The sequence below is a fragment of the Mytilus edulis genome, chromosome 12, assembly GCF_963676685.1.
Source record: "Mytilus edulis chromosome 12, xbMytEdul2.2, whole genome shotgun sequence".
In the NCBI taxonomy this organism is placed as follows: domain Eukaryota; kingdom Metazoa; phylum Mollusca; class Bivalvia; order Mytilida; family Mytilidae; genus Mytilus; species Mytilus edulis.
This window is the reverse complement of record NC_092355.1, coordinates 42496179-42513820: the sequence shown is the minus strand read 5'-3', so window position 1 is coordinate 42513820 and position 17642 is coordinate 42496179. Positions and strand designations below refer to the sequence as shown.

The 17642-nt window shown below is 32.7% G+C and overlaps 1 protein-coding gene across 1 annotated transcript in view; it reads right to left on the bottom strand.

The window, feature by feature from the left end:
- The window catches only part of LOC139498511 (uncharacterized), a 29065-nt gene extending 19261 nt beyond the window's left edge, over nt 1–9804 (bottom strand). Inside the window, exons 1-11 of the mRNA XM_071286934.1 lie at nt 9773–9804; nt 8453–9148; nt 7637–7730; nt 6616–6711; nt 6093–6236; nt 5700–5846; nt 4846–5157; nt 2899–3327; nt 1635–1718; nt 1023–1100; nt 139–219 (exon numbers count right to left, since the gene is read on the bottom strand). Coding sequence (XP_071143035.1) covers nt 139–219; nt 1023–1100; nt 1635–1718; nt 2899–3327; nt 4846–5157; nt 5700–5846; nt 6093–6236; nt 6616–6711; nt 7637–7730; nt 8453–9148; nt 9773–9778 — 2167 coding nt within the window. The 5' untranslated portion in view covers nt 9779–9804. The remainder of the gene's footprint in view (nt 1–138; nt 220–1022; nt 1101–1634; nt 1719–2898; nt 3328–4845; nt 5158–5699; nt 5847–6092; nt 6237–6615; nt 6712–7636; nt 7731–8452; nt 9149–9772) is intronic.
- Nucleotides 9805–17642: the final 7838 nt, after the last annotated feature.

Below are 17642 nucleotides of genomic sequence, written 5' to 3'. Positions count from 1 at the left end.
TGATACCCTCGGGAATAAAAAAAACCTCCAGCAGTGGCATCGCAAATGTATATATAAGAATAAGGTGATATATTATTATTGAAAATAAGATAGTTATCAACCAGAGACCATATGACGTAGATAATTATGTTTATTTACCTTTGTATCTTCGGATTGCTGATAGGTATTTCTTGTTTGTATAAGAAATCGAAGGATTAACTGGCTTTTTTAACACTTGTTCTAAAAAGAAATGCAGAAAAGGCAAAAATACAAAAATCTTCGTATAATAACTCACAATTTACAATATGTATGTGCAGACAACCTAATAATCGGTACAACACATATTTTGACGTCACTGATAAAGCTTGCTCATATATCAAATCAGTGATACGGTAGTTACGCGATGACTTAGCAGGATGATGTAGGTGAATAGAAGGACGATATATATAGATAAAAGCATGGTATATCCTTATCGGTAACACTATCATACCGTGACCCTCATATCAGAGGGAGAATACCCGGGTCAATATGGAAAATGACAATCATGTTATTTTATAGCCTGTATTAATAATTGTATCATATACTATCTATGTATGACTGCAGCAAATCTGACAACCCCTTATCAGACCGACAACGTGACATCACATATGGCTGATTTGTTTTATCAGCTCGGCTATAAATTTATGGCTAGTTTACTTCTGTCCATTACTTATATGCAAAATCTATCATAATATGGCTAAGTATATAATATCCCACTTTCAAGATGATAGTTCCATCTTCCCGGGTGTTTCGACCGGATGCAGGTGTCTCCTGCTATGAACACATTACCCTTCATGCGAATTCACCCTGAGACGAAAGGGCACAATCGAAAAATGAATTCGAAATTTCAGAAGAGATGGGACATCAACATATTTTATCAGTCAATCAGTTCATGATAAAGAAAATCCGGTTTTTAAGTTTACAAATCACAGACATAATTTACACGTGTCATACATGATATGCGGTTACTTTGTTTTGCATCATAACTTAAAATCAAATCAAACCTGAAATAGGTCGCTCTGTCCGACTTTGTTGACTTGCTTTTGGAAGTTTGGGTAATCTTGTGAGAACTTCTGGAGGCTCTTACATCAGAAATAAAAATACAATACATATCATAAACAATAAATCACTACTGAAAGAAAATGCGAAATTATAATATTATGTGAATTGTGATTATAAAATCTCATTTACTACATGTTTTTCTCAATATCGACTTTCTAACAGTGGTATACTACTGTTGTCTTTATTTACGACACATTATTATTGCACCAATGATATAGATTGTTAAGAGTTTGGTTTATCATGCTATCATTAGTCTACTGTGTGCCATAAACTTCGCAATTTGTCGTCTGCTTTAGTATAATGATTAATGATCTTTGTTATATAACCGTTTACTGTTCCGCAGTATCTGAGATCACTCCAAATAGTTGGTTAGCTCGTGTTGCTCATTGTGTAGGTTTATGGGCTGTGTTTGTAAACTGTTGCTGTCTTTTTATCGTTTATCGTACTGTGACCTGTAATAGTTATTTTCTACGTTATATTGTCTTATGTTGAAAGGTGTTTTGTTGACAATCATACCACATCTTCATATTATTATAATAGGTATCATGAAATACCTGATGTCGGCCTAGTGTAAAACAAGGAACTTGAATATTTCTTGTAAAGGTGAGCTAGTCTCGTCTTCTTCAAATCTTTTTTCGCTGAAATTTAAATTTGTTTCTTTTTATGACAAGACACATGTAAAGAAAATTTCATAAAAATAACGAGATATGACAATGTGGGTAATGTTTTTTTCACCCTTGAAGTCCAGCATTACTTGATTTATTTCACTTGACTGGGCGGGGTGTAATCGTTTCGCTTATTTGAGACCAGTCCATTAATAGACAGGTGTGTCGGGATAAACTTATCAATGAAGTATCAAGTTATTCGTCCATTATCATACACTCAGTTTATTTGTATATCCGTGTTGGACACTAATAGGTGATTATAAATCAATTATAATTATAACGGCAATCTTCCTTATCACACACATCTTCAAATAGACTGTCCTTATGCAAATTAAAACGTAAGCGCCGCCCGATCAGTTGAAATAACATTGGTAATAACATGGTAACTGTAGGCAGAAAAATTTAACAACAATGCTGTGAAGAAAACAGAGGCTGCATTTTGAAGAAACCATTGTGTTAAACAATCTACAGACCTTATAAGCAATCTCGAAATCGTCTTATTCTGAAACGGACGTTTTCTGCTTAGAACTATAGATTGAAAGATATCAGTTTCATCAAATTTGGAATACTGAAAGTGATAGTGGTACAGGTGTGCTAATATTGACATAACATAAAGTAGATCGCCAAATGTATTCAGATACTAAAAATCCATTTTAACGAAGAACAGTACTTTGTGGCATAAACAGTATTATATCATTTAAGCAACTTAACACGAAGTAAAATGAAAGTTATGTGAATTGTTTAATTCCATATATTACTAGATTAATATGTTACAAAAAACCTTGATATTTCCGAATATGTCTTTGAAAGACGATATAGAAGAGGAACGAAAGATACTAGAGGAACAGTCAGACTCATAAATCGAAAATAAACTAACAACGCCACGGCTAAAAATGAAAAAAAGAGAAACAGACAAAAAATAGTACACAAGAAATAACATAGAAAACTAAAGACGCAGCAACACGAACCCCACAAAAACTGGGGGGTGATCTCAGGTGCTCCGAAAGGGTAAGCAGATCCTGCTCCACATATGGCTCCCGTCGTGTTAATTATAATTATTTGTCATATAATTACAAACCTGGTAAATAGCCTAATTCGGTATATAGAAGTTACAAGAAGTCTTATTATTTTTTTTAAACTGTGGAGAACTTACTGTTTATTTGATCGTCCAGTACTGAATTCGTCCTGTCTAATCTTACATAGGATTTAATTGTAGACTCCTTCGTAGCAATATCAGTGTGTAGGGAATGAATTAGCCGATCTTTCTGTCTATTCGCGTTAGTCATCTTCAGTTGATCCTGCTCCAGCAGATATATCTGTTTGTCCTTCTTAACACAGTCTTTGCATTTCAGAGTTGGAAGTGACTTTTTTTCTCCTTGTACACTTAAGACTTTCTTTTGAAGAGTAAAAATTTCGTTGTCTTTCTCCTTGCACTGCAGACATTCTTTTAGTATATCCGGTGTGAGAGTAAGTGGAGACATAGACGGTTCTGTTGAATAGGTTGCATTTCTGTCTAGCAGATTATCTCCATCCTTCGTTATTTCTTTATTACTTAACTCTTTGATAATGAATTTTGATGGATCTGAATTATAGAACAAAATATAAAACAAAACAATGGAACAACGAATACTAGTAGATATCTAGAAACATGAAAATACTTCTGATGAATAAGAGAGGCGAAAGATATCAAATGGATATTCAAAATTATAAGTTAAGAATATACTGACAACGAAATGGCAAAAGAAGAAAAATACCGAAAGTCAATTATCAGTATTCAAAACAACACATAGAAAACTAAACACTTAGTAATGTGAATCTCACTTAAAATCGGGCAATGATTTCAACTTTACCACTTAAAACTGATAGTTTCCTTGTTAGCCAACAACACTCTTTCAAGTTAATCATAAAAAGGAAACACAAGCCCTATACAATCGTATCATTTGGGTGATATATATGCTGGGCCTGTTGGAATATTACTGCATAGAAATGGAAATTTCACAATTTGGAAGCTGATATCATCTCTGTTGTCATAAAGTTTTGTTCTTAAACGACGCTTATTGTCAATTTCTAGACGTAAGTCAATATATGAAGCATACTCAATTGTATCTGATGTTTCTTTTATTCCAAGTTTGTTGGAAATTATGTGTACATTATAGTCATCAAACTTTAGTGAGATGAGATCATCTATAAAATGAGACTTGAAGTAGAATGATAATACCGGTATTGGTTTCTTTTCGTTCATCATAAGAAGCTACTGTATGCAGTCAGCTTCATATGAAAAAATAAACAAGTCATTTCCAACAAAATTCAAGATATGGAACAAACAAAACCTGATAGCGTAAGGAAACACTTCCAACAATTATTTTTGCATTAAATAGTCTGCTTATCAATATAATATGCTAATGAGATGTAAAAATATTTGGATAAGGCTTTTTCTTATACATTTATCACAAATATTATTGACATACTACAATGAAAGACTTAAAGATTCTATTCATTCAATACTTTTATTGAATAAACTGATGTGCCTATGAAAATATTGATGAATTTTTGGATGTGTCAGTTTCTACTGATTTTTACAGTTTGTTCTTATGTTGTGCTGTTATGCCACTGTCCTATGTAAGGAAGAGATTAAGCTCTAACAAACATGTTTAACCACTTTGCATTCTTTAAGTTGCTGTCGCAAGCCAAGAGCCTGTAGGTTAGTGGTAGTCGATTGTTCAGTCTGTCATATAGATGTTTTTTTTGGTAAATTGTTGTATCATAAATTAGGTCGGTTTTTTTCTTTTGAATTGTTTCACATTTTAATATCGGTTATTTATTTAGTTGATAAAGTACACCCGGTTGCTTTTAATTGCTTACTTTTTATTTAAACTCGAATGGATATCTGTTTCCAAATTTGCAGCCAAACCACTGTGACATCTCCTTACTTTTTACCGACAATCCTTACATGTATACAGGATACATTTATCATTCCTCCTTCTGAGGAAGATTTTATAAATAACTTTTAATTAAAATTTTAATATAAAAAAACCAGAAAAGTCTACTAATGTTAATTGTTGTTGCAACCTAAATTTTTATTTTACTCAAATTATCTTACCAATACCATCGACACCCTCTATTTTGAAAGTGACGTCAACAGAAAAGTTATCTTCTATACGACACATGTGAAACAATTTATGCAAAACTTCTGACGTCACATCTCTCAGTGTACTCCTGTCTTCAAACAATGTATGCGAAAGTTTGGCCTGAATTGACAGTACATCTGACTGAACAGAAAGAGAATGAATCTTCATAGACTCTGTACTAATTTCATCGACACTGATTTGTATATCGTTGACTCTATCTTCGATTTGACAACTAGTTTTATCAGGGATCTGTAGTAAAATCTCGACATTATGAAAGACCGCACCTGAAACAGATTCAGTTTAATCAGAAAAATTAATATGTGAAGAATGAATTATTCTAAAACAGTAGTTTATGGTTATTACGAAAAGATGTGTTGAAACTTTCAGCAGTATTTTGCTGTTTTCTAGAAGTTCAGTTTTTATTGGCGCTTGAATCCGGAGATCCCGGTGAAAATCACCTACCATTGATTGGAAATCTGCCAAGATTGGAGTCGAGCGTATCTGGCACGTCCAGGATTCTAACCATCAAACTCGGTGTTGAAAGGCTAGTGAAACAATAGTTCGACTTCTTAGACCACTCTGCCACCGAGGTCCCTATACCCATACATATTTTCTCTTATACTCTATAGACTGTCATCATTACTTGTAACTGCTTCGAAAGTCATAAAATCAGTCAGCTTAATTCAAGTTTTTAATTTCAAATGTATTGCATTATACAGACCTCAAATGAGATTAACTGATAATTATTCATCATAAAAAGCAAAAAACAATCCATTGCATACCGTGTATTTCTTCACATATCTATGCTAGTAGTATATAATTATACCTATTTTGTCATTCGTGTCTTCTATTTCTGTAATGTTCTCTTGATTTATCATGTCTTCCTCTTCTGTTTGAGTCTCCATATCAGCCAAATCTGCTTTCTCATTGTGTAAATGTTGTATACTTCGATCATTATCAATGATTTTATCGCCTAAAAAAGATCCGAATGCTATTAAAATGTTATGTACCCTTTTAACTTAGATTAAGTTAAAGAGTAAAAGAACTTTTGGTATATTTTTTAATAAACCATTTACCGTGTACATATAAACATTTATTCACAAAGCGTATTTGGAATTGAAACAATTTTGTTATGTTTAAAAAAATGAACAGAAATCCTATTGTTAAAAAAATATAAATGGACAAAACCACACACACACAACAACAAAAAAGCACATACTGTTGCTGCTAGTAGTTTCGAGGACAACAGGAACTTCAGTCGTGTCTATGGTAACACATTTCTTCTGAGTAGGTGCATTCACTCCAGAGATCACAGGGTCTTTTAGTATAATCTTGTTGTCATCGTTACTGTGTTTGTTGGGTTCTACAATATCAACACTCTTACTGCACGTGATTCATGTTATATGATTTGGAGGAATTTTACAGAATAGAGAATCATGTGTCCAATCTTCAGGAAAATGGACAAAAAGCATTAAGAATTCAGAATAGAAATATAATTGGCAAGCAGTATAAAAAATAGAGAAAAATTGACGAAAAAATTAAGATTACAGAAACGAACGACCTAAACATGTTAAAAATTTATCAGATAGCTTATTTATAGGACATATTTTTCAGACAAACTAATTACGGATCATGGGATCGAGTATAACTAAACAACTCAAACACATTTGATACTAAAGAAATTATCATATCCGTTCCATTACAAAGAATGACCATTTGCAACATACTTATGTAAATATTACCTTCCCTGTCATGAGCTTCCATACCATCCGGTGGAAGTCGCTCAACTTCCGTTTGGACTCCATCTAGATTCTTTAGCAGGTTTATCATTATAACTTCTGAAGTTTACAAAAAAATGTAGCTATTATTTTTAACAGTCTATTATGCATTGTGATAATCATTCTTTAACACATTATACACACTACGTTAAAAATTACCATTGAAATTTCATTGTCTACAGATTACGCGTTGTACTTTTGTGACGCTTTCCTTCTATACGTTTGAACCAGTGAATAAAGCCCATCATAGATGTACAGATATTCTGTCGAATCAAAAGGTATCTAGCTTGTTATATGATCTATGTGTTAATCTAAAACTGACCATGTCACAGTAGTCCTCATTCATATAACATTTAAAAGATTTTGATATGACATTAATCAACCAAACTAACTAGATTATATTGTAGCAACGATTTTCAAAATAACTATCTAGTACTGTTTATATGATCCTTCAACGAAATTTCTAAACAGGATGTAATGTTATCCATACCGTTTACCATGTTTGCGTTTTTGTTAATGAATTTCAGAATCATTTAAATCTTTTAATATTATCTTTTTGCCTATACAAGACAACAAAAGAAAATTAATCACACCATGAATTCCAGGTGTAAGTTCCGGAAGTGTGTCATGTAAATATTGAAACAGATTCGTACTTTTCATGATTTTTGAAATTATCTATTCCGTCCGTTAGAAACTTATTAATGATAAAAATTTCATTTCCAAAATACTTTTAACTGACATTTATCCATAATCCTTTAAGACATAACAACATGCAACACATCATAAAACTGACCAGATAAACACACGGACCAATCTTCAGATATATCATGAAATATATAACAATTAGTTAGCCTGTACCATCATGTTACCAACATTTTATACTTGTGAAATGCGTGAAATTGTGTGAAAATGAGCTATGAAGTCCTTGCACCAATTATGTGCGAGATTGTTGGGTTATGATACATCAATGAAAACCCTAGCCTACCTATGATAACCAACATCTTTCTGTTATGGTCCTCTGGAATACTTGGTAATGACGGTGACAACAATCGCCTTTGTAATTTAGCATGGCGTATTTCCTAAAGAAAATAGAATTACATTTTATAACATAAAAAATCTAGGTAGTTCAGATTTTCCTTTATCATGTTTACAGTTACATTGTTTTTGTTTTCTGTTTCACATTTTTACGTACAATTTTCATACTTAATTTCGATCATTCTTGTTTTCATCCCTCCCTATGTTCTACACACTGTCAATATTTTAAACCGAGATGATGATAAGTTTAAAAAAAAAGTAATATACTTTTCGATAGGTAATTAAACTTCAAATAATTGACAAGAAATTTCAATTGTTTATTTCTCAATGATAGAGGCAACAAGTTAGCTTAGTTTCGTATGAATTGAAAAGATACAAATTTATTAACATTAAGGTATCATAGCATGTGTATATCGCTTGATTACATGTGACAACTTGCTGTTTTCCTTTAAATTGTCTCAGTCATCTGAGTCACATAAATTACCATGTTTAATGAATGCTGTTATGTAGGAATAAAAAAAAATTCCAATGGTAAAGTTTTCATAGATGATAAAGATTTCATGACAAATTCCCCGAAGGTATCCATATTAAATTTTCAACGTTTCTGTCGTCTCAAGGATGCATTGCATTGAAAATATTAGTCACAATTAAGTACAATAAGCGATCTTTATATGTTTCAACTGATGAATAAATAAAAGACATGCATTAACTTGCAGGAGGAAATATAGAGAGGAGATGGAAAGCGATTAGATATGAAGTAAATTACCTGTCGCAAAATGTCATCTCGACTGAACCATTCTAAGTAGGTTTCATAACACTGTATAGAATGCTTCATAGAAGGTTTCGTCCTTTTAAGTAACTTTATTCGTTTAAAAATTTCATCCGCGAATGAAGGATCAATTTCTGCTGCAATGATAAGAGTGGGGATTTGTAGTTGATCCCATATCTTGGAAAACAATTCGCTCTCCAAAGTCTTTTCGTTCAGATATTTGTTTATGACGTTTCTTTGATCGATTACATATTTCAAATTTAGTTTCTGTTCTGGTGTTAGTATGAAGAAACCCCTGAGTAGACGATAGCAAGTTGTCAAGTCGAGCGCACCCATATTTATTCCAGACTTTACTGAGACTTTACATAGACAATGCTGAAGAACTTTTCCCTTGTCCCGTTTTTCATGTCCAGCTTTTTCTGGTTCATTAATGTTGTACATTGTTTCCAAATGCATCAGTGACAGGTCTGGTTTCTTTAATGGATTTGTCCTAAAATCGCACGTTGTGTTGCAACACTGTATATTATAAAGCCATTTGTGATACAGTGCATGCTTAGTAACGTCAAGGAAATTGTAGATATCCTGTTCCGGCGGAAGTTGATGGTGTACATATTTCCGAAATACATCGACAACAATGTCAACTATGAAAACAATAACTTTGAAAAAATTCGTACGCCTGGTTTCCTCAGAATCCTACAAAATGAGAATTGTTATAAACAATTAAGATCTTCGATAGAAGACTGATTGATTGTTTGATGCTAAACGTCCAGTGGCAAGTAGTTCATGCATGTTCAAGACGAAGTATCTGGTAGAAGAACAGGATTTAACGGACTGGAGCAGCATGTTTGCGTGTATATCTATGATGAGTTTATATACAACTGATCTCATCACAAACAGGGTTTTCAAATTGTTACCGTTATACATATCAATTTAATTATTTCAGTGCTAAAGACAGTTAAACAATAAGAGTTCATAACCTGTATAAATGGTCTAGTGGTTGTATGCTTACAAAATGTTTCTGTGTCGAGAAGTCGTACATAAATTACATGATATATAAAATGTTAGCTTTTGTTATTAGAATTCGATTCCCCGAAGAAATTAGATATACCGTAATTCAGGGAATTTCACGTAATGATGATGTTTAGAAAAGTTAATTGTAAAAATTCCAAAACAAAAACGTAATTATTACGAGAAAAAGTATTCATTGCACAAAAAATAAATTTTGAACCTACGCGGCTTCTACGTATTTTTTCTGTTGAATGTTACAGAAGGCCATACCCAATAAAAATGTATATATTTGTATGTAAAAATACTTACTTTCATCTTTTTTCAATCTTACTGTAAAGTTTAGAAGACTTAGGTCGTTGTTGTTAAATAAATAAGAAAATACTCTAACAATTAAAATTTATAATTCTAATGAACAAATACATATTGTTTTAAATGGTTTCAAATTGAATTTTAATTGTTTACTTTTCAAAAGACGGTAATTGCACGTCTTATGAGAAACTTCAATTTTCTTTTCACTTGTTTTTAATAAATTACAATTTTAAAAGTCGTAATTGGTTTTGGTTTTAAAGTTAACTTTTGTTTTCTCGTTTTTATTACCTGTTTTCTCGTTTACATGTTTTAAACAAAAGATGTAACAAATTTGCCAAAAATTAAGAAGTTGTATTTTTAAATTGTAATGTTTAAATGAACTCATTTCGTGATATGATATACAAATACAACCATTAGCAACTCCAGACAGGTATGAAAAATGTCACATAAAGATATTTTACACAAACATCATTTTAAAAAGATCAAGATTTTTACTCTTTTCCTATTTTTACAGCATCACAGCTTCGTAAATTTCAATTAGTGTTTTAAGGGGAGGTAACTCTGAAACAGTAATTTTCTGAAGGAATCTACATTGATTTTTCCTATTTTGTATTTTAGCTGAAAAAACGTACGGTGACTCTATCTTTTCTTTTGATATTCTTAAAGCCTTGTCTAAAAGCTATCTTCGTAAATTATTTTACAATTCTATCATTTAGTTTAGTTTCCAAAATGGTGTATTTTCCTGTATAATCCATACAAAATGTGCCATTTTGTCATACACCTCTAGCTTGAGAAAATGTACGGTGACCTATCATTTTTATTATTTTTTTGAACATATATCAATATATACTACGTTTTGGCTAAGTATGAAAACATTCTATCATTTTCATTTTAGACTCCCATTCCACCTTAAGTACACTTAAATGTTGACCATTTCGTATGATGCACTCTCAGTGTAACACAACATTTAGTGTAAATCAAGTATTCAGGTATAATATTGTTTTTATGTCTATCATTATTATTATGCCCAAATAAATAAATCGTCATGATTGTTTTTTGTTACTAAGTCGTACGAGATTGAATCGAGATTAGAAAAAGAATTCCAGCTGGCTCAAACATATTCAGCTATCAGGTATGTTTTGCTGAGCTAGCTGTTCTTCCAACATGACTAGTAAAATCCTTCTACCGATTAGTTTGGCTAGTGAGCTGTAACAACCCCTGAATGAACATACAAATAAATGGCATCCAAAAGCAAATGACAAGACGATAATAGCCTTCAAACATAGTACAATATTTATGATACAAACACGGTTACTGGGACTTGAAAAATCTAAACTTTGTAATGTTATCGCTTTTAGCTACAAAATATATGAATACACATTAAATTTCATTTACCGGTTATTTCGACTGATGAAGTTGCCAATATTAATTAACCAATTAAAAATTACTTGACAATAAAATTGAGAATGGAAATGGGGAATTTGTCAAAGAGAAAACAACCCGACCAAAGAGCAGAAAACTCATCTGTATTTATAAATGTGCAAATTATCATGAAGAGAAACTGAAAAATATTTGATGTTGTTTCTTTTAACAATAAATCAGGTGCTAAAAACTGGATACTGAGTATAATAGATTAAAACCGGTTTCGGGGAATAACAGTGATTTCCAAAATTTACCGATAACAGATTTTCCTCAACATTTAATCTGACTGGTTAGTCGGTCTGATGATCATAGCCATTCGTCTGACCATGCATTTATTTAGTTCTTTAAATTTCGGAAAGCCTGTTTGTAATTTATAAGGGGCGACATTTTTTTCTCTATATTTTAAATTTAGCACCTCATCGATTTCTATTATTTCCCTTTTTAACTTTAGGGTTTTCAGTTTTTTTTCTAGTCCATCATGTCAATAACTCACTTTTCTCGTTTTGTGTTTTATCTTTTCCATGGTTTGTCTTTTGTTCATTGATTGTCCTTCATTTTCTCTTAGTATTGCATCCCATTTGTAATTTATGTATTTTTTTTAAACTTGAGTTTTATTTTATTAAAGGACCTTTAATCTAATTTTTCAAACTACATGTATTTCAAATTGTATCTCAGTTAGGAACTGCATCAAGTTGTAATTGGAATGTGTTATAAAAACTTACTTGACATAGTTATATAAATGATAAGCAGTCCCTCTTAACTAAATGATTGAGAAAAAAAGCCATAATTAACTGGAGTATTAAAAAGATTTTCTGAAGGCCAAAACACTAAAGAAACTAGCAGCCAGTTGGTGAATTACACTTTTTGCTTTATCCTACATATTGGTCTTTTGATGTTATCCCTAAAAACTAAAGGTCTTACACTGAATCTATATTTACTTTGAAACCAAAATATTGTCGAAAAAATCATAAACAGAACTTGGGCTTCATATATCTTCTTGCGACCTTCAGTAGCCCCTAAAACCTTCGCCGAATTGCAAATAGGTTTAACATTACTTTTAAAAGAGACTTAATTACAGTCCCACTCATCTACATTGTACGTATGCAATAAAAGAGTTGCGAAAGATACCAGAGGGACAGTCAAACTCATAGATTGAAAATAATCTGACAACGCCGACAAATAAGACTACACAAGAAACAACAAAGAAAACTAAAGACTAAGCAACGCGAACCCCACCAAAAAAAAATGCAGTTTAGAATGCAGAAGATTCCCTCCCAGTAGATGATGATTAAATGATACACAATGATTTGACTATACAATGTATATGTATTATCTATCTATCAAATAACCAGTCCCTTGTTAAAATGAAAATGAAAAATCATGCCTCAACAGTGCAGAAAATCGATAATATCTTCTTCTAGTTCACACACATAAATAAGCGATCCAAAACAAAGCCTCCCGGTTCCCACCATAATATCAAATGGTTGTCCCCTTAACAAATTCAGTTGTATGCTATTTAAATATCGAACTTTCTCTAAACAAACACTAAATTTATGCAGATTCGAAGTTATCAATACTTTAAAGTCCATTCTCTAACAAATCTTCCAGTGTGTCCGACAGCCATGTGTGCACTGGTGGCATGCCAGTAACTGGTAGTTGTCCTTTGTTCATCATTTATGTGTCATTGTCATTTTGCTAAGTTTCTTTTGTTACTAAATCTGACATCGGACTCGGACTTCTTTTGAATTGAGTTTTATTGTGTGTATTACTGTGTGTTTCTTTATTCTACATTGACTAGAGGTATAAGGGGAGGTTTGAGATGTCACAAAAGATGTTTCATCCCGCAGTATTTTGCACCTGTCTCAAGTCGGTAGCCCTTTGTGTGTCTTTTCTATTTAGTTCATTTATATTTAAGGGAGTTTAGTATGACGTCCATTTTCACTGAACTAGACACATTTTTATTTAGGGGCCTCCGGACGCGAGATTTTCTCGCTGCGTTGAAGACATATTGGTGGCTTCATTATGCGGAATTTTCTCGCTGCTTTAAAAATCCATTGGTGGCCTTCGGCTGTAATCTGCTCTCTAGTTTGGTTTTTTTTGTCTCTTTTGCATATTCCCCAATTTTACTTTTGTGTATTGCTGTAGACGAGTGTTTATGAACTTTCTCTATTGTTTTTCTCAAAATAATCTACAACATGAAACAATTCGTATCATTGAAATTTAAATAGCATTTATATTTTTCATTGAAATAAAATATTGTTATTTATTTTTGCGAAATTCACCAATCAATTTCTTTGCATTCTATGTATATTTTTAAAATTCAAATAGACAAGGTACCTTTATTTATAGAATGAATTGTAAATAGTTGCGCAATTGTACATGACCTTTAAATTTTTTCTACTTTCACTTTTCATATGACATTTTCTGAAAATATGGTTCGATTATTAAACTGAGTCAAACGAGTGTAATCAATACGAATTACTTCTGAAGAGACTTGCAATAAATAAAATAGATCAAAAAGAATTCAGAAAAATGATTGATTTGACGGTTGATTGTTGGTTGCTTAGCATACAGTGGCAAATATTTCATGCATTTTCAGTACTCGAGATCAAATTAGCACTGAATACAATAGGAAGGTCCTATATTTGATGCTGCAGGTCCAGAATATGTTGACTGCCACTGCAAAAAGAGTGTATATTGGATAGGACCTTCAACAGTAATTCACTCGTGCTTCAAGGCTGTTTTATAGATTCTCTCCCTACCCGAGGCATCAGATTTAATGTCTCCCATTCTGACCTAACGTGGCAACTTGTGTATATTTCGAGAATTCAAACAGACAAGGTACCCTACATGTATGTAAAATTAACTATAAATAGTTTTCATATGACATTTTCTAAAAATATGGTTCGATCATGTGAGTCAAACAATTATTATCAATGTGAATGACTTCTGGAGTGACTTGCAATAGATAAAAAATCAAGCAAGATAATTCAGAAAAATAATTGATTGCTTGATTGTTGGTTTTTAGCACTCGAGAACTAATTAACACTGAATACAATAGGACGATCATGTGTTTGATGCCGCAGGTCGAGAATAATAGACTGCCACTACAAAAAGAGTGTATATATTGGATAGGAACTTCAACAGTAATTCACTCGTGCTTCAAGAGTGTTTGAGAAGTACTCCCCCTTCCCGAGGCATCTGATTTAATGTCTCCCATTCTGACCTAACGTGGCAACTTATGTATATTTCGAGAATTCAAACAGACAAGGTATCCTATGTAAAACATTGTTAAATGGACTGTAAATAGTTGCGCCATTGAACGTGACCTTTAAAATTTTTTACTTTAACTTTTCATATGACATTTTCTAAAAATATGGTTCGATCATGTGAGTCAAACAATTATTATCAATGTGAATGACTTCTTTAAAAAGAAACCTTTAAAAAAATTTACTTTCACTTTTCATATGTCATTTTCTAAAAATATGGTTCCATCATGCGAGTCAAACAATTATTATCAATGTGAATGACTTCTGGGGTGACTTGCAATGGATTAAAAATCAAGCAAGATAATTCAGAAAGATAATTGATTGCTTGATTGTTGGTTTTCAGCACTCGAGAACTAATAAACACTGAATACTGTGAAAAAATTGCTCAGAATGTGGTAAAAGCATCAAACTTTGCAGAGTGTTAGTTGAGGTCATAACTAACATTTCTAGCTATGGACCCAATTTAGAAAATCAAAATTGCGGCTCTGGGCGGCCATTTTGAAATCATTTCCAAAAAAATAATAAAAATAATTAGAAAAAATATGAAAAATATATTTCTTTACCAATTTTGATAAACTTTCGTATTTCTTATGACAGAGAATATCAACTGAGGACTATTGAAGAATTTAGTGGCCATCTTGAATGGTGGCCATCTTGGAAACGTAAATTTCCAATATATCATTATTCGCTATCCTAAATTGTTTTTTGAATTAATATTAATTTTTATTTGCATTTACAACTAGTTTTGCTAATCATTTATTTATGACTGTTAATATAGGATATATTCACCAAGTGCTCAAATAAGCTATGCGTATGTAAACACGGTTAACAAATAAATGTATGTAAAGAAATACGTACATTCTTTTAATTGCAGTTAAGCATATAGGGCTTAGTTACTTGTTTACCACCAAAAAATGTGTATATACAATATGAGTTATGACCACTGTATGTTGAAAATGAAAACTGCGGAGCTATTAAAATCACTGGAGCTGAAAAAAATAATAAAAAAATAGACTGGAAAGAATTCCGTAACGCGAAGAGAGGACACGTAAGGATTTGCGATGCCAGGCAAATACAAAAAGAGCAGACATAGACATTTGAGCTGGTAATCAGTCAGTTGTTGTAAGCATACAACTGTTCCAAGTTGATGAAGGGCATGTAATGGGAGAATCACAAGGCAAAAGGTAATAATCCTTTCAAGGCAAATCTTAAGATCAAAATATATTTTGTCAGGAAAAACAAAAAAAGTCTGATGAGTCACGGATTGAAAAAAAACCAGTAAAATAACCAGCCACAATTGTGAGGAATCAACAAGAACAATGACTGCAGGGTGTTTTGTTTTTGATAAGGTATCTGACTATCATTCATCATCAAGCATCGACAATTATGATCGACAATAGTGTACGTTACTGTCACTTGAACTACTAACCATTGTTCTTTTAGCCAGACTCAGTGCTGGAGATTAATATTTCAGGAGAAGATGACATGCTAAATGTTTGTTAAAACTGCACGATTAGACAATTAGACAGAATTCTAGACACAGAAAGAAAGTCAAGAATCTGTTATCCATGGAATGGGCCTCGCCAAAATGATAGAAAACAGTGACGGCTACAGTCTGGAATTGTTTTACTATTTGAAATTGATGATATCTGTAAATTGTACAGTAAATGTTCTTAGTAAATATGAGTTGTTATGAAAGGAATGATCAATACAACACTTCTAAAAAATGAAAACTAGCTGCCATAGATGATATGCAAGCACACATGAATGGTTGCGTCTTTCTCTGGATTCTCAACGAATATGTTGGGGATGTTCTAAAAAAGGCCATGTCTTTTAGTCGTGATGGTGAAGGCCTCTTCATAGTCAAAGTAACTAGAATAGTTTGAAGAGTTAGGCTTGCTACTATAAAAAGGTTTACAGGGACATTCAATGTAGGCTTTCAAAATGAATCAGTTCCACAATCTTTGACTAAGAGACATCTTACTCTCTATCCGATGGCTGATAAGTTTTAGTTGTATCCTTTCGACTACGAGTTGCACAATTGAACTATTATAGCTGAGAAATGGTATGTTTGTCTGCCACTCAACGATATAACTGGACTGTGTCACGATGTTATGCCATCATGTATCATTCTAACTGAGAAAACTTATGTCTGTTGAACTGATTCGTGTCAACAGCGTTTACTGAGTGTCCCTGTAAAGCTATTTTTAGTATCAAGCATATATATTTTGCCTGCTATGGCTATGGTGATGCCTTTATTTTTACCCTTTTATAAAGAGGTCTGTTTTAGAGCGTCACGTATACCTTTGTTGAAAATCAAGAGAACTAATTTATCTTGCTTGTATGCTTGCTATGGCAGCTACATTCCAATTTTGTTAACAGCGTTGTATCAGTTCTTCCTTCCATGAAAACTCCAAGTTGTTCCAGGCGTTAATTGTACAATTTAGCGTGATGTGCAAGCTTGGAGATTAGTACAATACCTCTTCCAGACCGTGTGCCATCAATGTATTTCATTATTTTGGAAAGCATAGCTCCAAGGATAAAAGATTCCTGGCTTTCTTTCTGTGTCTTGTACTCTCTCATTTGCTATGTTGTCAAGTTTTATCAATCATCAAGCAGGATATTAGTGAGTTGACATCTTCAGCACTTACTTTGGCTAGGGGAATATGTCTTGTAGTACAGGTGCACAGTCATGCCCTATTCTTGTCGATTTGAAAATGTCGATGTATCATGGAGATCTTCAGATACATCACCACAGAAAAAATACACTGCAGTCATTGATTTTGTTGATCCAGTATCACCTTACAGTGTCTGGTTACTTATTGTTTTCTTTCAATTGGCAACTTATCTAGTATGTTTTCCCTTTTACTGATGAAATATTTTGAGATCTGAACATTTGTTTGACATGAGTTGTGCCATTATGCCTTGTGATTCTGGATTGCTTCTGCCGTTCCATAGCCCTCATTCAACTGTTTTGAATTGAGCGAAAGGAAAAGCATTTCAAAACCCAACATCTTCATATGTTTGCATCAAAAGAATGATTGCCATCTCAAATGTATATGTCTGTTCCATTTGTATCTGCTTGGCATTTCAAACCCTCACATGTCCTCTCTTGCCGTTTCACACATTCCTTACAGTCTAATCGCCCATAATGTTCTTCTGATATCTAGCCCCAGGGT